Source organism: Garra rufa, chromosome 7 (genome assembly GCF_049309525.1).
Source record: "Garra rufa chromosome 7, GarRuf1.0, whole genome shotgun sequence".
Classification (NCBI taxonomy): Eukaryota; Metazoa; Chordata; class Actinopteri; order Cypriniformes; family Cyprinidae; genus Garra; species Garra rufa.
The window spans coordinates 9,824,463-9,848,139 of NC_133367.1; the positions used below are offsets into that span (position 1 = coordinate 9,824,463).

The following is a 23,677-nucleotide window of genomic DNA, read 5'->3' on the forward strand; positions in this document are numbered from 1 at the left end:
TAGTCAGTAATTAAAGCAAAAGGAGCCCCTACCAAGTATTGAGTACATGTACTGTAAATGAACATACTTTCCAGAAGGCCAATAAATCATTTAAAAATATTTTTTTATTGGTCTAATTAAGTATTTTAATTTGTTGATATTTGTTGGGTTTTTGATAAATGTGAACCAAATCATCACAATTAAAAGACTGAAACTACTTCAGTCTGTGTGCATTAAATTTAACACACAAGTTTCACAATTTGAATTGAATTACTGAAATAAATGAACTTTTCCATAATTCTAATTCTAATTTATTGAGATGCACCTGTATGTGCTGTACAAGTGGAAGAATCGACAATAAAGCAGACTTTGACTTTGATCATCAGTATAACAAAACCAGCATCTGATATGATCATTCTAATGGAACAAATTGTCCAGATTATTGTATAGCTATTTTTTTTTAATTACAGATTTATTTATGCAACATTATTTCATCACGTCTCACCTCAGTGTCTTGAGTTGACAGTTTGGATCCTGTAGTAAATCATTGAGCTCCTTCACTCCTGATTGTCCAGGATTATTTCCTGTGAGATCCAGCTCTATCAGGTGTGAAGGGTTTGATCTCAGAGCTGAAGCCAGAGCTTTGCAACCTTCTTCACTGATACCGCAGTTTGAAAGCCTAGAACCAGAATGAAAATGTCACATTCAGATGATTAATCAGTTATTATAGAAATTACCTAAACAATAAAAATCCCTAAACAGATTATATTTTATTCCTTGTTCAAATGAACGTCTAGGTTACGAAGGTAACCCTCGTTCCCCGAAGGAGGGAACGGAGACGTTACATTGGGATCTCGCTTGAGAGACCGATCACCTCTGAGCCTTATTAAAAAGGCCAATTGAAAATTGGCGAGTGGACGTGCGCGCCGGCCACGCCCCCGTACATACGGGTATATAAGATGGCTGCGCGCACCACTCAGTCAGGCTTTTGCTGAAGAGCCGGGAGAGCCCAGCGTCAGCGCGACGCCAGGGGCGTGGCAGGGGAATGTAACGTCTCCGTTCCCTCCTTCGGGGAACGAGGGTTACCTTCGTAACCTAGACGTTACCCCTTCAGTCGAATCACTTCGATGTTACATTGGGAACTAGACCCATGGAAAAGGCCACGACCCTGACGCCGCGTTACGCACAATGCCACGTGCCGGCAGGTCTTCCCAGACGTGTCCACAGGCGGTCATTGAACGTAACCTTCCCAACGCCCCGAGGCCCCCTTTTTATAAGGGGGCCTGCAGGGATGCCAGATGTACTGAAGCATGGGTTGGGGGGGCGGAGCACATGCAATTTGTGCATGTGGAAATGAGAATAATTCAATATATCTATAAGATTTCTTAGGGATACACGAGGGAAACAGCGGTCTCCTCCGCTGGAAAATATTGAAAAGTATAGCCACAACCTGCGGGGCGAAGGAGACCCAGGCAGGATCACAGCCAAGGACTACTCCGCATCTAGCCCTGACTGCGGGGCATGGAGGACCCAGGTTCGCCGGAGGGAACATTCTGGGAGATAGCGCACGGATCCACGTGGGAATGGCGCAGCAAGCCGACACCAGCCGTCCCCCCGCTCGCCTGAAGTCTTATGTTAAGACACGGGAGGATACGGCCTCTGCGCGGAGGTTGAAGAACCTAGCGAAGGTACTAGGTGTCGCCCAGCCCGCAGCTCTACAGATATCTGCTAGTGAGGCGCCATGAGCCAACGCATAGGATGAAGCAGCACTCTTAATGGAGTGGGCATGAACACCTAAGGGGCATGGCTCTCCCAGATATAGATAAGAGAGGGAGAGGCATCTACCACCCAATGAGCCACCTCAGTTTGGGGACAGCATTCCCTTTCTGCTGAACCCCAAGCAGATAAGCTGCTAGGTGCGTCTGAAGTGCCGAGCGATTTCATTTTCACATAGACACAACATCGCAAGGCTGGGTCTGCCTCCTCCAGGGCAGAGCTTGCAGGTTCACCACCTGACCGCGGAAAAGCGTGGTGGGGAACCTTGGGCACAATAGCCGGGCCGGGGTCTCAGGTAGTAACGCGAGAGTCGCCGGGCCCGAACTTCTTGACACACTTTGCTGGCAAGGAAAGCTTGTAGGTCTCCAACCCTCTTAATAGGAGCCAGGGCAGTCAGGAGCGCTGTCTTAATGACAGGACTCGACTGAGGCCCACTGAGCACCTCTGGGGAACCTTTGCTCGTTCAATGGGAGCCAGGGCAGTCAGGAGCGTTTTTCTCGCTCGACTGAGGCCCGAGGCTCCAAGGGAGCGCCCCGTGGCCTGAGAAGGCAACGGGGAAGCTTCCCTACAGAGAAAGTTTGTAGGTCTCCTTACCCTCTTGATGGAGGCCAGGGCAATCAGGAGCGCTGTCTAAATGACAGGAATTCTAGCTCGACTGAGGCCAGGGGCTCAAATGGAGCGCCCCGCGGCCCCGAAGGACGACGGGGGGGTCTCAAGAGGGTATGAGGCGCGGTCTGGCACCTCTGAGGGACCTCACGACCAGTGGGTGCTTACCTATTTTGCTTCATCTACTGCATGTGATATGCGGCTAAGCGGCGGCTTATATTCCGAGAGTCGAGGGGACAGCCTGCGCTCCAACTCTCCTGCAGGAAAGGAAGCACTACTGCAATCGTGTATCTCTGTGCCTCTCAGCGAGAGGAATGCCAGCGATAGACCTCATCGGTGTCAAGCCGTGCCCTACAGGGAGGGACTGCCGCGAGGGGATGGTTACTAAGACCTAATTCCGGGTGGGCCGTCCTTGCAGCGCAACCTCCAGACTTACTCCTCGTCCTCCCTGGACTCGCACAGAGTCTGCGCAAGGAGCTCACTGGGGAAGGGCGTACTTGGGCCCCGGAGGTCAGCTATGTGCCAGAGTTACTCTGGCAATGGGAGGAATCGGGAGGGCGAGCGGATGTGGCTGGGCCTGCCGATATAACTCCAACTAGCTGCGTCACGGGGTGGAGTCGCCATTCTGCAGGTGGGTGCCGGGCGGCTGCACGGTTGAGTTTCCCTGCTTCAAATGAATGGCAAGTAGCAAAATCTGCCACGTTGGACTCCATGGGAGCAGATGGGAGGAGCTGTAAGCCTCTGTTGTACATGGCAACCCAACCCGTGGTAAGCCACGGGCTGACTTGTCGGCAATACTGCGGGAAAACGCCAGTCCGGAGAGAGCCGAGATGCCATGCCCATCATAGGACTCGATCGTGCTGCAGCGGTCTCACATGAAACAGCTTAACGGGAAGCGGCTAGAGCTGACATGTGCCCCAGGAGCCTCTGATTTTGAGAGGACCGCTGTTTAGTACCTGATTAGCTCAGGGACTACAGCACCAACTGCGCGCTCTTGGTAGCAAGGCGGGCCGTCTTGTGGACCGAGTCGGGCTCCCTACCGAGGAAAGGGATTCCCTCGGTTGGCCTGAAGGACCAGATGGCGGGGGTGCCGAGGCACCAGGTCCCTGTATTCGCACAACGGAACTCACGAGTGGGCTGGTAAGCCAAGTACCTGTCTGCCGAAGAGGGGACAGGGGAGCTCCCATGGCCTAAAGAAGGCAGGAAGGAGAGGGACTAGCCAAGTGGAAGCACCTCGCGCTGAGCGCTCGACCCCCGGGGCAGACCGCCGGAGGGGTGTGCGCCGGGGAAAGATCGAGACGCGACAGCGGGTGCCCTTCAGGCAGATGGCTGCAACCCAGCCCTGGAGACGGAAACATACTTGTATGTGCGTCGTCGTGAGCATGTGTGCCGACAGCCTAAGAAGGGATCGGAACAGAGCTCCATCCAGGGCGGATGTTAACCCACCACTCTAACTGGACACGTGAAGTCAGGACTCTTATCAAACCCCGACCTCATCCCGGCCGGAGAGACAGGCTGGATCGCGTCCTTCGCCAGTAGGAACGCGACCTCCGCAGGCAGAACAGAGGCACGCCTGTTTCCGAATAAAGAATGTAAGGGGTACCTGTGAGTCTGGGCGGACGCCTGGAGCCGGGCCGTACCGTACGTATCAACCAGTGTAGTGGTATCAAGGGAGGGGATCGGTTTGAGGGTTCCTCAGGGGCCTCCGGCCGATCCTTCTAGGCTGGACGACTGGTTCCTGGGGGGAGCGCGGCGCTGCCGCCGGTGCCCCCCCCAGGAACCAGTCGTCCAGCCTAGAAGGATCGGCCGGAGGCCCCTGAGGAACCCTCAAACCGATCCCCCCCGGCTGCCCGGGGAAGCATAGCCGACAGTTCGACATCAACCTCCGGGGGGGCAGCGACCACGGGTGGGCGCCGCGCCGCGGGAAGAGATGTGTCACCGTCTGACTCTCCCTCTGATGCTGTGACAGACATCTCATCCTCTGCAGGAGCACCGAAGGAGACATCCAGAAACGCACGGCCGAAAAGACATCCTGAAAAGAACGTCTAAAACGGCCGCTAGAAATTGCACTTTTGTGATCCCGGTTTGCCCAGGGAGGCGCCGCGGGGCAATGCACTCGCCGGGGCTGCTCGCTGGAATGCAAAAAGGCTTTATATGGCCGTGAAAACGGCCGCCCGCGGGACCGCGCTGACGGCTGCCAAACAATGCTCTTTCTGTGAAACACTCTTTTAGTTATGGCAGCGCAGCAGCAGGAGGGAGCATGAACTCTGAAGAACTCTTCTCGGCTGTTTAGAGGCTCGACACACCGGCTCTGAAAGCATTGGCCTTTTTAATAAGGCTCAGAGGTGATCGGTCTCTCAAGCGAGATCCCAATGTAACGTCGAAGTGATTCGACTGAAGGGGTAACTAAAAAGTTAGATTGTAAAATGTGAATATTGATTCAAACAAAAAAGAGAATTTTAAATTCACTTTAGTATCTCCAGCTTACAGTCACTTTCAGGCTTTAAACTTCTGATGCTCCTCATTTGTGAGGTACACTTGTGGTCTTCATGAACAAAAGAGACTGAACACATGAAATGTAACCTTTTTTCTTTCCAGTAAAATCAATGTAATATATTTTTGTTCTACGTATATAGTACTGTCAATAAGTTTTAGGCCACTTGTATTTTCACCAGCTAAAAATATTTTAAAGTCAGTTATTTCTATCTTTTTTTTTTTTCCAGAGTCCGATCCCCGTTAGGTCAGTGACTTCCTGCCCTATGGAGCTATATGGATGACGTCACCACACTCCTTCAGACGGCTGCATGTACCAACAGGCTTTTGAAAAGGCTTGAAGATCTTTTCACATGGGCCAGGATGAAGATAAAGCCATCCAAGTCACACAGTCTTTCGATCCGGAAAGGAGCCAGGAGGGACTTCCTTTTTGTGAATGGCAAAGAGATTCCATGCTTGGTAGACCAACCAGTGAAAAGTCTGGGAAGACTGTACACTGCCGAATTAACAGACAAGCACATGGCTGCTTCTGTAACCGCATAACTCACTGGTGGTCTAAAGAAGATAGACGAAAGCCTGTTGCCAGGCAAATTCAAGGTCTGGTGTTACCAATTCATTCTGTTTTATCGCCTGTTGTGGCCCCTGAAGTTATGTGACATCACATCATCGACAGTCCTGAAGATGGACACAAAAGCAAATAATTACATCCGGAAGTGGCTCTGCCTTCCCCGATGTCTGTCCACTTCGACTTTGTTTGGGAAGAACATCTTGGGCTTGGGCTACAAACTGGAGAAGGTGAGGCTGCTGCTCGAGCTGAAAGACTCTTCTGACCCAGTGGTACGAAATGCCCAGGCCCAAGTTTGCCCTGGAAGAAAATGGGATGCTCCACAAGCAGTGCATCAGGCTATTACTTGTCTGAAACACCAAGAGGTTGTGGGATTTATATAGCATGGCAGGGCACGTTTCGGATGGACTAAAGTAACCAGGATGGTGTCCAAAGCCACAAAGAGCAAGAGGAAAAGGCTGATCATCCAGGAGGTCATAAAGGAGGAAGAGGAAAGTTACAGTGGTATGCCAAAGTTTGGGCACCCCTGTAAATTTTCATCATTTTCCTTTATAAATCATTGGTTGTCTGGATAAGAAATTTCAGTTAAATATATCATATAGGATACAAACACAGTGATATTTGAGAAGTGAAATAAAGTTTATATGATTTATGGAAAGTGCAAGAATTATTTAAACAAAATTAGGCATGTGCATAAATTTAGGCACCCTTGTCATTTTATTGATTTCAATAACTTTAGCACTAATTATTAGAACTCAAAATTGGTTTGGTAACCTCAGTGACCCTTGACCTCCATACACAGGTGAATCTAATCATGAGAAAGTATTTAAAGTGTTTCTCCTCTTTGCATCTTCTAAAGAGTGGCAACATGGGAGCCTCAAAACAACTGTCAGATGACCTGAAAACAATGATTGTTGAACATCATGGTTTAGGGGAAGGATACAGAAAGCTGTCTCAGAGATTTAAGCTGTGAGGAACATTGTGAGGAATTGGAAGACCAGAGGCACAGTTCTAGTGGCAGACCAAGAAACATCTCAGATAAGCAGAGGCGCAGGATGGTGAGAACAGTCACAGTCAACCCACAGACCAGCTCCAAAGACCTGCAACATCATCTTGCTGCAGATGGTGTCACTGTGCATCGTTCAACTATTCAGCGCACTTTACACAAGGAGATGCTGTATGGACGAGTAATGCGGAAAAAGCCTTTTCTCTGCACACACCACAAAATGTGTCACTTGAGGTATGCTAAAGCACATTTGGACAAGCCAGCTTCATTTTGGAATAAGGTGCTGTGGACTGATGAAATGGCGTGGCGGAAAAACAACACAGCATTCCAAGAAAAACACTTGCTACCTACAGTAAAATTTGGTGGCGGTTCCATCATGCTGTGCAGGGACTGGGAATGTTGTTAAAGTTGAGGGTCGCATGGATTCCACTCAATATCAGCAGATTCTGGAGAACAATGTCCAGGAATCAGTGACAAAGTTGAAGTTGCGCCGGGGCTGGATCTTTCAACAAGACAACGACCCTAAACATTGCTCAAAATCTACTAAGGCATTCATGCAGAGGAACAAGTACAACATTCTGGAATGGCCATCTCAGTCCCCAGACCTGAATATTATTTAAAATTTGTGGTGTGATTTAAAACGGGCTGTCCATGCTCGAAAACCATCAAACCTGACTGAACTGAAGATGTTTTGTAAAGAAGAATTGTCCAAAATACCTTCTACCAGAATACAGACTCTAATTGGAAGGTATAGAAAGCATTTAGAGGCTGTTATTTCTGCAAAAGGAGGATGCACAAAATATTGAGTTAATTTTTCTTTTGTGGTGCCTAAATTTATGCAGATGCCTAATTTTGTTTAAATAACTCTTGCACACTTTCCATAAATCATATAAACTTTATTTTACTTCTCAAATATCACTGTGTTTGTCTCCTATATGATATATTTTACTGACATTTCTTATCCAGACAACCAATGATTTATAAAGGAAAATGGTGAAAATTTACAGGGGTGCCTAAACTTTGGCATACCACTGTACATGGTCAAAGCGGTCAGCCAATTCCAGCAAGTGAAATGGACAACTTGGGAGACTGTCATCGACAGGACCATCACATGGGCTGATCTGTGGAAGCTACCCCAAACAAGGTTAAGCTTTCTGATCAGGGCCACGTACGATACCCTCCCGAGCCCTCAGAATCTGCATTGCTGGTACGGCACAGAAGAGTGTTGTGAGCTCTGCAGTCACTGGAGTCCTAGCCTACAACACATCCTCTCCAGCTGTAAGACTGCTCTGACCCAGGGCCGGTACGGGTGGTGCCACGACCGTGTTCTGAAGAAGCTAGCAGAGATCATCGAAGCACGCAGACTCAAAGTGAACAAAGCCAGCCCGACAACATCAGACTAGCCTGTTCAATTTGTCAGGCAAGGGGGAGAGGCACACACCAGCATTGTACGGGAGGTCCCTGTTGTCACCAGGTGGCGAGTGGGACCTAAGAGCTGATCTCGGTCGCCAACTTAAGTTCCCACAGCAGATTGCCATTACATCTCTTTGACCTGACATTGTAATCTGGTCTACCACTACAAAGATTGTCATTATGGCTGAACTAACTGTGCCATGGGAAGATGGCACAGCGTTTGAGAGGAAAAAGCAAAGTATGCAGACCTTGCAGCTGCATGCACACAAGCTGGGTGGAGGGCATTTACCTTTCCAGTGGAGGTGGGCTGCAGAGGCTTCACTAGAACCTCCACACAGCGATTTCTTAAGACTCTCGGAGTCAGAGGCCACAAGCTGCAGAATGCCCTAAAAGACCTGGCAGAGGAGGCAGAGCAGGGGAGATTTTGGCTTTGGCTACACAGGAAAGACAAGGCTTGGGGCAGAAATGGATCCTAGGGCGGCTGCAGGGGGTGACAGGGAGACGTCCCTGCCGCTGCTCCACCACCCAGAGATGTTGCGGGATTAGAGCAGTGAAACATCAAGGAAGGGTGGCTGATGACCTTGCAGCTGCCCAAACGGCACTGGCGGAAGTGCGTCTGGCAAAAATGCCTAGCAGGTAGTCTTACCTGTGCTCATACCTTGCTGTAGCATGATTCAAATAAATATCAAGTACAGCTTTAGTTCTGGCAGGTCACAACATTAAAGCTTGCATCAACTGATTTTCAGCTGATTCACATCCACCTATTGGAATAAAACACCTATCACTATGTCCTTATAAAAGGTCCATTCTACACATTGTTCATTTAAATATAGTATAAACTACACAAAAGTTACAAAGGTTATAAAGTTGTTATAAAGGACTGCGGAATAAAGTGATTAGTGAGCTGAGAGTAGCTAAATCAAATTATTATCATCACCACTTGAACCAGGCAAAAGAAAACGGGCAATTGTTTCGGAAAAATGTTAACAGCCTTCTACAGAAGGAGACAACTTCTCCAGAAGATCTTAAGATCAAAGTTCAAGGACATTTCATTTTAGATGATTATTCTATAGCTACTACTTTCAATATTTTTTTATTAACTCCGTTAATGAATTAGGAGAAAAATTTGCAAAAACTGAAAGAAATATTTTGCCATCTGACGTTGATGACCAAAGTTTTAACCTAGCCATGACTAATAAAATGCAGGTTAACAAAGTTATCAGTTCAATTAAAAATATTAAATGTAGGGATGTTCATCAATTTGACACCAAATTTCTTAAAACCCATAAAGACACTTTAGCTCCTGTTATTTCTCATTTGATTAATTTATCATTCGAACACAGTGTTTATCCTACTGCATGAAAGCAAGCCATTGTTTCTCCCATTTTTAAATGCGGGGATCACTTTGAGGTTAGCAATAATAGACCTATCAGCATATTGCCAGTAGTCTCTAAGGTTGCTAAGAAGGTAGTTCTTGAACAACTGACATCTTATCTTAATACATCTAAGATTGGTTTACACTGTATGCAATTTAGAGTAAATCATTCTACTGAAACAGCCACTCTACATTTAACAGAGCAAATAAGGCTTGATAAAGGTGGAACAGTTGGTGCTATATTTATAGATGCGTAAAGCTTTAGACATGGTTAATCACAATGTTCTTCTCTCTAAATTATCTAAGTTCCAATTTTTCTCCGGGGCTTTAGCATGGATTTTCTCATATTTATCAAATAAACAGCAATGTCTAAAAATTAAAGGGGTTATTTCTAATAACTTAAATTGTTCAATGGGTGTACCCCAAGGATCAATATTAGGCCCTTTATTGTTTAGTTTGTACATGAATGATCTCCCACAGCAGTGCGAAGGAATACAAGTGCAAATGTATGCTGACGATACTGTTATTTTTACACATGCAAGAACTGTTACGGAAGCAGACGGACACAGAAGGTAAGTGACAAATGAACAGAGTTTATTTGCACAGCAGAGCGGGATGACAGCAACAGTGAACTTGAGTGGTAAGTATATGTAGAATGACTTGAGGCTTGCAATAGGTGATACGGAGAATGACTGAGATCCTTGTTTTGCAGATATCTGGGAGATCGTGATCTGGAAAGGTTAAACACACACCGCGAGGGACTAGAGATATCTCTGGAGGAAACAGGACAGACTGGAAGGCAAAGGACACAAAGGTACGTAATAGCAGGCAAGTTTCACTGTGAACTCAGAGGAGAAGCACAGATAGTCCACTTTGTGCAAACGAGCCCGGACAATGAGTGCACTGCGGTGTGTTCTTATATGGTGGTGATTAGAGTTGGTTATGAGGTGCAGGTGTGGCTTGTTAGAATTCGGGTGACAGAGATCGCTGGTTGAGAGTGGTGGAAGAGCCTGGCCAATCCGTGACAAGAACAGCAGAGTTAGTCACTGAAAAAAGCTAAATATTTCTATGGAAAGGATTACAGATTGGTTAGAGCAGTGGTTCTCAATCCTGGTCCTGGGGGACCCCTGCTCTGCACATTTTGCATGTCTCCCTTATTTAACACACCTGATTGAGATCATCAGCTCATTAGTAGAGATCCATTAACTGAACTAGAGCCCTGCATTTGAGCCCCTAGGGCCGGGCTTCGGGCCAATTTTCACGTCATAACTTGCACGCATATCAGGCTTCGGGCCTGCTTTAGAAAAAAACTTAAAAAAAAAAAAAAAAAGTTTAATGAGATTTAATGCGTGTGGTCCCCGGAAGCGCCAGTGATGCCTAACGCCGGTTTCACACTGCACGCGTAAGCAGCGCGTGCACAGCGCGTAAGCAGAGCAGAAGCAGCGCGCATCCATTGGGCTTTCACACTGGCAGCGTTTGTCGCGCGCAGCTTGTGTACTGCAAATACAGACGAGTATCGTTCATTCGGTCACGCATTTCAGGTGTTCTCCTACAACTGTCTGTCATGTGCATTGAATTGTGATATGGTTGTATGTTGTAGATTTCAGTAGCAAATGAGAAACGCTAAAATATTGAATATATTTTTAGACAAAGATCTTAATGATTACCAGTTTGGTTTAAGATGATTAAAGTTTTTCAATAACAAAAAGAATATGTAAAAGTATGGTATTTGGGGTACAAATCACCCCGGCTGTTGGGGCTAAAGGCACAATAATTTACAAGATAAGTAATAGATGACTGACTTTTAAATTTGTTGACTCATATGGTATATATCTTTTTTTTTTATGGTGGTTGTCGAACTTTGAGATATCACCACGTTTATAATGAAACGCATCATATTTAAAAACATGATAAGACATATCATATAAAAATATAATTTGTTGTTACTACTGTAAATCTATATCAAATTATTATAGGATCTCTTTCAATACTTTCAGAATCTTCACTTTTAAAAATGATTTTGTTTCTGTATTTTAAAATGTTTTATATTAACATTTTAATGACAGTAGCATATATTTATTTATTCTTGTATATATCAAAACAAGCAGAAAATAGTACAAACTTTGCTAACGTGATTGTTTTGAACAAGTAGGCTAACTAGACATTATCTACAATAAAAAAAACATTATTTTTGCTGATGAGCCTTTTAAACTGTGATTGTGATACATGATTTTATGGTGAAATTGTTATTTTTCGTGTTAATCAGGCCAGTTTTGATCAAGATCGATGCACTGTGGCTTTAACCCAGCGTAAGCGGCGCAGCAAAAATAGACTCGGCGCCAAAACGATCGCGGCACTGACGCTTCTGCTCTGCTCCTGCTACGCGCTGTCGCGCCGTCCCTGCGTGCGGTGTGAATGCTCTAATCTGTTAACGTGGGCGCCGAAAAAATACGCGCTGCTTACGCCCTGCTTACGCGTGCAGTGTGAAACCGGCGTGACTCACACATAGCAGAGTATGAGCGGAGCGCGGAGTGGAGCGGTGTGATTTTGAATGGAGGAAGGAGCGGATTTTTTTAAAAGTCGGAGCTTCATGGTTTTCACTCTCTCCAAGAGCTCTCCATCACCGCTCCATCATGAGTACAATTCATGCCAATGGTCCGTAATATAACTGCACATTAAGCAGGAAATCATATGTTAAACATGTTTAGCTTGATAGAGATGGATCACTCAAATCAGAAATAATGTGATCTGTAGGTAAAAAAACTGACGAAAACGTATTATTTTTATTACAAACTTTGCACTGGATAAAGCAGCAATACTCTTTTAATGCTGACAATTATTAGCTGTGGTCGGAACAAATATTGCACACTATGTTTGAAACTCTCCTGTTATTTTATTTTATTATATTTTATGAACAGGACTGTTACATTTCAAACATACTTAATTTTTTGTTTTTTGACGCGGAGCGGTGTTTCTGATATCAGTGAGCGAGGAGTGGAGCTGGAGCAGAGCGATTATTAAATGCAAGGAGCGCGGGGGGAAATTATGGCCGCTCCACTCTGCTCACATGCTCTGCGGAGCACAGAGATTTTCAGCCACGTGGTAAAGTTGTGTTTTTGAAGTTTTCTATATTATTATTTATTCTTTATATATTTGTTCATTATTCGTTTACTTTACCACTGCGACTTTGTATGTTCCGGTTTTGCGCAGCAGAGCTGCCTGCCCTGTTCGAATTGCTTTTGTTCTGAGATGGTGATAATAAACTTTAAATCTAACATTGTGATATATTGATGTTTGTTTTATATCTGTGGATTGCATTGTAGACTAGTCAAGTGTTGATTTGATATATAGGTTAAATTGAGTAAACTCACTGTGGACCACATACCGCTTGGATATCGATGTCACTTAAACTAAAACTTATATTTAAAAAACAAACAAACAAACAAAAAACTCCAAACATTTCTCTAAATTGTTCTGATAAACAAACTGAAACGAAAAAAACAAACTTTCAATTAAATACGAATCTGGTCTATTTTAATGGCTGTAACAGTATAAGCTGTTTAGCGGGAAAAAAAGACGGGCTTCGGGTCGGATTCGGGCCAAAAATTTTGATAAGCTGTCGGACAAGGGCCGGGCTACAGCCTGTGCATCTCGGGCCAGGGCCGGGCTAGGGCTTAGATTTAAGGCCCGTGCAGGGCTCTAAACTGAACTAACAAGCTGAAGATCTCAATCAGGTGTGTTAAATAAGGGAGACATGCAAAATGTGCAGAGCAGGGGTCCTCCAGGACCAGGATTGAGAACCACTGGGTTAGAGCAATCGTGTCTCACTTTGAACACTGGTAAAACAAAAGGGATATTTTTTTCTAAAAGTAATGTTTTTTTCGGTAACACTTTCTATGAAGCCCCTATTTATAATACATTATAAGGGTATTCTTAAGGCATCATAATGAATGCATAATGCATTATAAAAAACCTTATAGTATGTTGTATCATCTCGTGAGTATTCATAAGAATAGTTTTAATGTATTATAATTTGTACTTATTTGTGGTTATAGAGTATGAATACCTCCTCACAGTTATAACTAGGGGTGCAACGGTTCAACTTACTCTCGGTTTGTATCACGGTTTTAGAATTACAGTTTTGGTACGGTTCAGTATGTGCTATGTTTAAAGGAAAAAAAATTAAAAGTAAAGAAATAAGAATAATCTAACTACAAGCAACAGCACAAATAAATACAATAGAGTATTTTGACAAATTGTTTTGTTAATTTGTTCGTTCAAACACAAAAAAAGAGCTTAGTATTTGCGCGCGTTCCGAGGCGCGGATTTGCGCGTTTCCGATGAGCACACACACGGATCTTCTCACTGCGCGCGAGTTTGCGTCTTATGACTCTTAAATGTTGAAACTGGCAAAGCTTAAATGAGTTTAGTTTAAATCCAGATAGCAATGTGTGCTGTTCAGGTCTCACCTGCACAAGAGCACTATCAGCACCCGGGAGACAACGGAATAAATGACTGTTCATATTCCAGCATACGGCACTCGCATTGAACAAGAATGGTTTGTCCATGTTTTTTTTATTTAATCGCTGTAGCTGTAACGTATTGGTAAACCAGAATGCGCATCCATCAACAGAAGCATGCATTAGCCGAACACTGTTTGTTTTACGTGTTGTTGTTAAAAACATATTACAGATGCGTTGTCAGATTCAAGTTGAACTGCGGTCCTGCGGGTTTTTACCGAGAACCAGTGCACTCCTAGTTATAACGTATTATAAGTCTCATATCTTGCCATGTTACGCATGTCACTTTACTTAAAGCATACAAAGACCTCTTATATCAATAATGAACTAAAAGATCTTGAGATGCAACACAAAAAGGAACAAAAATCAAACCTGATGATTAAGATAAAGAAAATTAGAAATTAAATAAATATAATGTACTCACAAGAAATGAAAGAAAGATGGTATTTTTGAAACAGAAATACTATGAATCAGGCTCTAAATCAACTAAACTTTTGGCAAGGAAGCTACAGAAACAAAAAACGGATAATACAGTATATAAAATAAGGGATTTAAATTCTAAAAACATACAATATAAACAAAATGAAATACAAAAAACATATTAAGTCATATTCAACAAGACAAACTGGAAGCTCTTGCGGAAAAGGCTTTTGATTTCGTAAGTTGGCCTTCCCTATATAAAGCTCTTGAAAGATTTGGCATTCACAAATTTTTTGGGAGGGCATCCACGCGCTATATAATAAACCATCTGCCCAAATAAAAATAAATGGGTACCTTTCAGATTTCATTATATTGGAACGTGGATCAAGACAGGGATGTCCAATTTCTCCACTGCTTTTTGCACTCTATATAGAGCCTCTCCCACAGTGGATAAGGCAGACTGAAACATCAAAAGCATCTGTATTAATACCCTGGAAATCCAGAGGTCTCGCGAGAGCACAATTTGAATTGTCTCTGCAAGACAATCTGGCATCGAGCAATGATGCACATTACTGCATTACGTAAACTGTTCTGGGAACCAATCAAATCTGTTTATCTGATGTAAGCGGGCCAGAGGCGAGCTAATCTGATGACGACAGCGCTGCGACGTCCGGAATCATTTAGTAAACATTGATAGATGGCTACAGATGAACACCAGTTGTTTGAAACGGCTTTGGCCGTGCTCGAATTGTTCCTTTGCAAGAAGGACGTTTTTGCTGTTTTGCCGACTGGATAAGGCAAGAGTTTAATCTATCAGTTAGCTCCACTGGTAGCTAAGCGTATTGTTGTGATTGGTCGTGGCGTTATCCAATTGCGTGTAGTGAGAGTTTCAAATGCATGCTTGGTGCTGCCCCTCGAGTTAGGCCCTTTTCATTGCTCGATGCCACACCCTTAATCTTAATAGATTAGGGTCTGGATTTTTTTTCCAGGCTACTGTATTAATGGAGAGGACCACAAATTGGCATTATATGCTGATGATATCTTTGATTTATTTAAGTAAACCCAGTAACTCTATTCTTGAATTAATGAATCTTCTAGAAAAATTTGGCAGATATGCAGGATACAAATTAAATATACAAAAAATGCAAACTTTGACTTTGAATTATACACCTCCAAAACATATTAAGAGATAAATTCCATCTTACTTGGCATCAGAATTCACTGAAATATTTGGGAATATACTTAACGAAAGAAACGCTAGCAGAGGTAAATTTTGACCGACACAAAAATCAAAGATGATATTCATAGCTGAAATGCCATCTCTTTCCTTAGCCTTAGTCATAGAATTGACTCAATAAAGATGAACATCCTTCTGAACATCTGTTTCAAGCATTCCCTGTAGAAATTCCCTCAAAACATTGGTCTGAATTAGATAAGATCATTTCCAGGTTTATTTGGCAAGGAAAAAAACCCAGGATTAAATTCAAAACATTACAGCTTTCAACGGAGGAAGGAGGTATGGCATTACCCCATTTTAGGGATTATTTTTATGCAGCCCAGACTAAATATTTAATTAACATATTGTGACGAGTTGGCTGACTCCCCCCAATTATCATCACCACCCCGTCCCTGATTCGCCGCTCTTTGCCAGGCTCCCGACGTGAGTGGGTGTGTGGGAGAGAGAAGGGGCGCTAAATCATCCCGGTCTGGCGGCGTGATGAGAATCACCTGGTGTGAAGCCCGTGTGCCGTGCGCGCCTCTCTTTGGGAGACCGGTCTCTTCCCCCATGCATGCACGCTGGTGTTCTCTTGGGTCCAGGAAGGGTGCGTGAAGGGAACCAGTGCCGCCAAGACGACGAGCTGCCGGACCCGCGGTTTGGACGAGGATGCACCCGTGAGATGGCTGACGGGCTAGGATGCCGGCCCGTTGAATCCCCTGGAAGTGCAGTGTAGGCGGAGGAGGACGATGCCGCCAGAGATGCCGCCGCCCCTCGCGCCAGACTCCACCCCTTACTTAGACCCTTCCCTATTGAACACTGCCCCTCCTTCACGGAATCCCCAGCACTCGAGGACACCAGAGTTTGAAGAAAGAATATTGTCTTGAGAAATAGGATTTTTATAAATATCTCCAGCTACGCAATCATTTTGAAAACAACATCAAAAGTAAAACAGACTTTGATGACCCAATTGTAAAGACATTTATAGGTGCTTATCAAGGTGATTTACATAAGGGTGTAATATCTAAATGTTATAAAGGCCTTAGGATAAAAAAAACTCATTCTACAGAATACATTAAAGAAAAATTGGAAAAAGAGGGTAATTTTTTTTATATCAAATGAGGAATGGCTTGATGTATGTAAATCCCCATGAAAATGTACTAACTCTCACATATGGCGGGAATTTGGGTGGAAGTGCCTTATCAGATTTTTTATTACACTGAAACAGAAAGCACATATTGAGGGTGTTATTGTTAGAGACACTGTTTGGTTTTCGGTAAGCCAATCACTGTCATGTATTTTTGAAGTGCCAGTGATAAAATCTTTCTGGGGAGACCTTCATAAAGCAGTGGAAAGCATACTTAATACTTCAATGCCTTTTCACTTTCCAGCAGGAGGAGACATTTACACGAGTAAGTCATTATTAAGTACGTTTCATTTCATTGCATCTAAATGTCTCATGATGCCAGAATGTTTTTAATGTTCTAGAAAACGATGCTATATAAAAGTAATAGTATTTACTCTGAAACACTGAATGAAATAATCTAAGAATATTTGGACAACATGTATTGTATAATACATACTAAGCATGCTTGTATTTATGACTATAAGATCATATTTCTTTATTTTATCGTGTAACAATCAGATGTAAAGTGTTTATACTGAGTATATGTTTAGATGTTTATTAGTAAGTTCGCGAATAGATGTTTAATGTGCTAAACAATTAGTTTCTCAGATATAAAATGTCCTTTTTTACATTAGTACAAATGCGTGAGTCTATTGACTACAATATTCACTTCAAACTGTTTTCCTCTGAGAGCACTTAACCAACTTCAGATGTTCAACTACACTGATATTCTAGTGTAAAACAATTCCTTGACTCCTTGATGACTTAAATATCAGGTATGATTTACTTGTTGAACAGAATTCAGAAAAAGTTTTCAGAAATGCAACAAAGTCTGTGCACATCTGTGTGGTTAGATCAGGGTGCTCAATAATGTGTCTTTGACCTTCATTATGTATGTTTTGATTATACTGTGTTGTAAATAAAATACAAATAATCTAAAACCATTCTTTGAATCTTCTCACTTTATTCCTTACCTAATAGTCACATTCAGTCATTGATAGGGCCATTAGGGAGGGCTCTTTGTCTCTCAGGTGTGGATTGCTAAATATTCATGGCTCATTGCCACTCCCATGCATATTCCCTTTCGATCACAAAACATGTTTTAGAAAATTTACATCAATATATTTTTTTCTCTAAATGAGTGAACAAGATGATTTTCACATTGTTTGGTTGAAAAAATGCTAGCCTACCATATCCAATTCTCAAAAGTCTTGTGAACAAATGTTCTGTACTGTATGTGTTTCATGACCTTATTTCAGTGACTTCAAAACTGTTTTTAAGATACTAAAAAAAACACAAATGTCAGGGCATGTCAAAACTTCTTCAGGTCCCCAAAACACCCTCAGACCCCAGAGGGTTAATCTTCAGATGAATGTGTTTAGAAAAATCTGGTCCAAGTGGATTAAATATATAAAGCCATTATGGCCAGAATTTGTGGAGGTATAATACAATTGATTTAGCCTTTCTGAATGAAAAATGACATTGTAATCTCTATGGTATGCCTTTTCCACAGCGGACTTTTCTCCATAGTCTCCATCATAGGCCAAGAACAAACACTTAACATTATTCAGTACAGAATATGATTATTAAGTTTATATCTGACCTCCCCCGAACTGTACAAACGATTAGTTTTACTAATAATATTATTTGAATTTTATTTTATTTTGTTTATTTAGTTTTGTATTATGTTAAAAAAGAAAAATTGATTGGCAGAGAACAATGTAATTACATCTGTTTTGAAATAATGTATGGTTGTTCAAGCTGTTAAATAAAATAAAAATAAAAAAGCAGATATGAATAGTAAAAAAGCACGTGCATACCAGCAATCAGTAAAACATGATTGCACTCAGCAGTCATATGTTTATCTGACTTTGCCACTTATCTTTAGTTTACACCAACCTGTCCTGTGGCATCAGAGAGGCTAAGAGACAGTACTCCAGAGGAATATCCCATCGCTTTAGAGACAGCAGAGACACACGGAGCCTGTGGCAGGGCAAACAGACCATCACAGATTACAAGCCCCCACCACAGACCTGTGACAGCACCATCTCCCTGCTGAACAAACTGAATACCTTCTTCACTCGCTCTGAAGTGCAAAACAGCACCACTGCACAGAAGACCCCACCCCCTCCTGGTGACCAGGTGATGACTCTGTCCCCGGGCAGTGTGAGGAGATCCTTCAGGAGGATCAACGCACGCAAAGCTCCGGGTCCTGACAACATTCCTGGTCGCGTACTGAGAGACTGTGCAGTGGAACTCACTGATGTCTTCACAGACATCTTCAACATCTCTCTCAACCAGGCTGTTGTCCCCACATGTTTCAAAGCCACCACCATCATTCCGGTCCCAATTTGAAATAAACCAGCAATACTCACATCAGTGTGTTGAGTTGACAGTGTTTATCCTGCAGTAGAGCAGCAATCTGATTCACTCGTGTCTCTCCTAGTTCATGTTCACTCAGATTCAGTTCTCTCAGGAGTAATGGGTTTTTACCCACAATTCCAGTCACATACTGACAGGCTTCATCTGCAGCAGGACCCAAAAACCTGCAGAAGAGAAGTTGAAGCAAGCAAGATCAATTTAGTTCTGATTTAAAGGTCCATTGCATTACAATAAAAAACCTTTATTATTCTAAAAGGAGATCTAGTAATTGCAAAACTTTTCTTTAAACATTTAAATTCATAAAGATTTGAAAACAAAGTCTAATAGTCACAGTTATTGGAAAGAAACTAGAGGGATACTCAGTCCTAAAGCAAACTCAGGAGAACAGAAACATCCCACAGAGCAGAAGAGCAAAACCTCACTAGATCATGATTTTTAGTTTACAAATACAGAGTGTACAATTAAAAGCCTCAAGATCTTTCAGGAGTGAGAAACATCAGCAAAGAGAAAACTGGCTTGTGAAACTGAATGTTTTTGCAGCAAGGGTCTGTGAGTAATGCATTTTTAATTCTCTGTATATGTGCTGTACATGTGGCAGAATTGACAATGAAGCAGACTTTGACTTTGATCATCAGTTCAACAAAACCCACAGCATCTGATATGATCATTCTGATGCAACAAATTGTCCAGATAGTATAACTAAAAAATTTAATAAATTACCCATTTATTTATGTAACATTATTTCATCACGTCTCACCTCAGGGTCTTGAGTTGACAGTTTGGATCCTGTAGTAAATCATTGAGCTCCTTCACTCCTGATTGTCCAGGATCATTTCCTGTGAGATCCAGCTCTATCAGGTGTGAAGGGTTTGATCTCAGAACTGAAGCCAGAGCTTTATAACCTTTTTCAGTGATACTGCAGTTTGAAAGCCTAGAACCAGAATGAAAATGTCACATTCAGATGATTAATCAGTTATTCTTGAAAAGACCTAAACAATGAAAATCACTAAACAGAATTATATTTTCTTCCTTATTCAAATAAACTAAAACTTAGTTGTAAACCAAAATCTGACAAATTAATATTACATTAAATTAAATAGTTAGATATTAATTCAGTATCTTCAGCTTACAGTCACTTTCAAGCTTTAACCTTCTGATGCTCCTCATTTGTGAGGTACACTTGTGGTCTTTATGGTTAAAAGTGACTGATTTTAGTGAAAATAAAAAAGTTAAATTTCAGGTGTTCAGTGTTAATATATTTGTGTTCTGTATAGTACTGCGCAAAAGCCTTATGCTACTAGTTTTTCACCAGATAAAAATGGTTTAAAGTCAGTTATTTCTATTTTTTGCTGTAGTGTGTCTGTAGGAATTCCAGAAAACACAGGATAGGATGGTGACTTCCTATGCAAGCACATGCGAGTGACTGGTGTACTTATTGGTGAATGATAGATTCGCGGGAAGAAATAAATTTATGGGACTCATCATCAGTAGCGTTCCACTGGGTCATGGGGTGTTTCGGCCTTTAACACTATACACCCTCCCCAGAGGTGGCCAGCTGTAGGTTGATCAGACCTCAGCTTGCGTCCCAAGACCAATTAGCTATGAGAGTCACCTTGTTGTCAAGTGCCGGATATCTCAGGGGACTGTGCATCGCAAAGGCGTCCTGTTCCCCGAGTCAAGTCAAAGCCGAATACATACATCCTGGCACACTACTTGGGGGCCCAGCTAGGTTTGTTCCTCTTCAGCCAAAGCCACTGGCTGCTTCTTTCTGCTGCCTCTGATGCAGTTTTAATGGCTGTGCGCTGTTTCTGGCCCTTAATTCCCAAGTCCCTCAGCAGTTTTGTGGTGGATGTTCCCACAAACCCTCTGCACCCAACTTCCACCGGGCAGACTTCCGCATTCCAGCCACGATGTTTTGCTTTGGCGGCTAGGTCGGCATACCGCTGATGCTTCCGCTCATATGCCTCCTTCATGGAATCCTCCCAGGGTACGGTGAGTTCGATTATGTATACCTTCTTTATGGAGGGGGACCAGAGCACTAAGTCAGGCCTCAAAGTAGTGGTGGCAATTTCTGAGGGGAACACCAGCTGTTTATCAATATCTGTCAGCATCTTCCAGTCGCGTGCTAGGCACAGCTGGCTTCTCTCTGATGGTGTGGAGTTGATCCTGGTGGCTGAAGCCCCTTCACGGACGAAGGCCGTTGCCCATGGTGTTGTTGAGGGGTTGGGCATTGGCAGTGAAAGGGCGTTGATGCTGGATCGCTTTTGCTCCAGTGTGGCAGCAAGGCTCTTCAAGACTTGGTTGTGGCGCCAAGTGTAACGTCCTTGGGTAAGGCTGGTTTTACACCCGGTGAGTATGTGCCGGAGGGAGGCCGGCCTGGAGCACAGGACGCACCCAGGATCTTCACCAAACCACTGATGGAGATTAATTGGTGTTGGGAGGACGTCATATGTGGCTCTGATGGTGAAGCTCAATTTCCTCGCTTCTATGGCCCATACACCCCTCCAGCTCAACCTCCTCCTTTCAACACTTTCCCACAGTGTCCACAGTCCCTGTTTGCCAAGGGCAACTGCCTTGGCCCATCTTGCCATCTCTTCCTGACGCTGCACCTCCTCCACCACCATCTTTCTCCGTGCTGGAGCAGTAGTGTTTCTCCAGGCTGGGTGGCTAGTTGTTAGCCCAAGGCCTCCCCTTCCTAGCTGAACATTCCCCACAATATCCGCATGTCTAAGAGCTGCTATCCTCCTCTACTGCTTTTGTTGGTCTCCACGTGCGCCCAGTAACCAGGGTCGGGGCATTTTCCCGAATCACCAAATCTTTGGATTCGTTCAAGGTCATCTGCAGCCGTGTTTTTGCACACTTGAACTCCTCTGTAAGACTGGTGAGTGGCAGCTTGAGGACGCTGTCTCCGTAGAGGCTTATGGTGGTAAGGCAGCGTGGAACTCAAAGCCATTTCTTGATATAGGCTGTGACTCTTCTCTCCAGTTCCTCTACTGTCGTGATGGGCACCTCATAGACTGCCAGGGGCCACAGCACTCGGGGTAATAGACCAAACTGGAAGCACCAGGTCTTTAATTTCCCAGGTAGTTGGGTCTAGTCAATCGCCTGTGAGCCTGCATTGATGTCATTGCGCAGTTGCTTCACTTGGTCTTTGTCTTTCAGGCTTGCATCGTAAAGCCTTCTGAGGCTTTTGACTGGCTGCTCAGATACAGTGGGGATTGGATCATCGCCGATGAAGAACTGCAGGTCAGTAAGCACTCCCTTCATCACTGAGATGCTGCGTGACTTAGATGGGTTTATCTTCAGACAGGCCCACCTGATGTTCTCCTCGAGTTTTCTGAGTAGCCTCCTGGTGCATGGAACGGTGGTAGTCAGGGTGGTAAGGTCGTCCATGTAGGCTCTAAGGGGAGGGAGGCGACAAGAGCCAAGTCTTTGCCCACCAACAACCCATTTTGAGGCTCGGATGATGATCTCCATCGCCATGGTGAACGCCAAGGGAGAGACAGTACATCCAGCCATGATACCTACTTCCAGGCACTGCCATGAGGTGGTAAATTCAGCGGTAGTGAAGCAGAATTGCAGGTCTTGAAAGTAGTCTTTGACCAGGGTTGTGATGGTGTCCGGGATGTTAAAAAACTCGAAAGTAGTCCAGAGGAGCTCGTGGGGCACAGAGCCGAAGGCATTTGCAAGGTCCAGGAAGATCACATGGAGGTCCCTTTTTTCTATCTTTGCCATTTGAATCTGGTGCCAGATCATGCTAGCATGTTCTAGGCAGCCAGAGAAGCCAGATATCCCCGCCTTTTGTACCGATGTACTCGTTTCTGTGCAGGTACTCGGCCATCCTATTTGCAATGACCCTGAAGAAGATCTTACCCTCCACGATGGGGCGGAACTGGTTAATGTTTGCTGCATCCTTCTCCTTTGGGATGAGGATCCCACCTGCCCTACGCCACGGTTTGGGTATGGTCTTCTTCTGCCATACTATCCTCATGAGGCTCCACAGAAACCTACATACATCTGGTGCGTTCTTGTACACTTTGTATGGGGTGTCGCTGTTTCGCTGTTTCCCTGCTTCCAGTCTGCCTTGCTGCAGAGTGGTCTGTTTGTTTGTAGCTCTCTGCAGCTTCGTTTTTCTACTGGATTTTCTACTGGATTCTCTATCTTATTGTTAATTCTGCCGTTTTAAATTGATAGATATAGCTTAACTTAATTTCTGGTCTTATCCATCAAACTAATCTGACTAATTTGATTGTTCGCCTTACTCTATAATCACGAGTGCAGCGCGTTAGCATTCCATAGCCGGTTAATTTGCCGCTCGCACTCCATTCACGCTTTTAACTCTTGTTTACTATTTTTAGCATTGCGCTGGCCGGTTAACTTGCCATCTGCGTTCCATTCACGTTTTTATTTTTATTTTCTCGTGTTTAATATCGTTAGTACTCTTTTAGCCAGTTCCGTTCCGTTTTTTCTCCCCCTGATCTGTTCTTCAGGAACTCTAACAACATTGGTAAGTTGAAATCATTCTACAATCACGGTGAGTAATGGCTTCTTCTCCTACAATTGTAGTCTGCACTGCTTGCCACATGTATAGCTTATCTATCTCTGTCAGCAGTGAGCCTTATACATGTGATAAATGCAGGAATATAGTCAGGCTGACAGAGAAGATTTCAGAACTAGAGTCACGCATCCAAACTTTAATGGAGGATAGTAAGAATGTGAGGGCCTTAGATACGGTTTTGGATGTGACTAGCTCAGAAAGCCCTGTACATTGTTCGGTTCCGGTAACAACGCCCATGCAGC

At 43.8% G+C, this 23,677-nt stretch overlaps 1 protein-coding gene across 1 annotated transcript in view; it reads right to left on the reverse strand.

The window, feature by feature from the left end:
• LOC141338425 (NACHT, LRR and PYD domains-containing protein 3-like) overlaps nt 1–23,677 on the reverse strand; it is a 134,492-nt gene that overhangs the window by 60,093 nt on the left and 50,722 nt on the right. Inside the window, exons 9-10 of the mRNA XM_073843971.1 lie at nt 18,871–19,041; nt 485–658 (exon numbers count right to left, since the gene is read on the reverse strand). Of these exons, the coding sequence (XP_073700072.1) occupies nt 485–658; nt 18,871–19,041 (345 nt within the window). The remainder of the gene's footprint in view (nt 1–484; nt 659–18,870; nt 19,042–23,677) is intronic.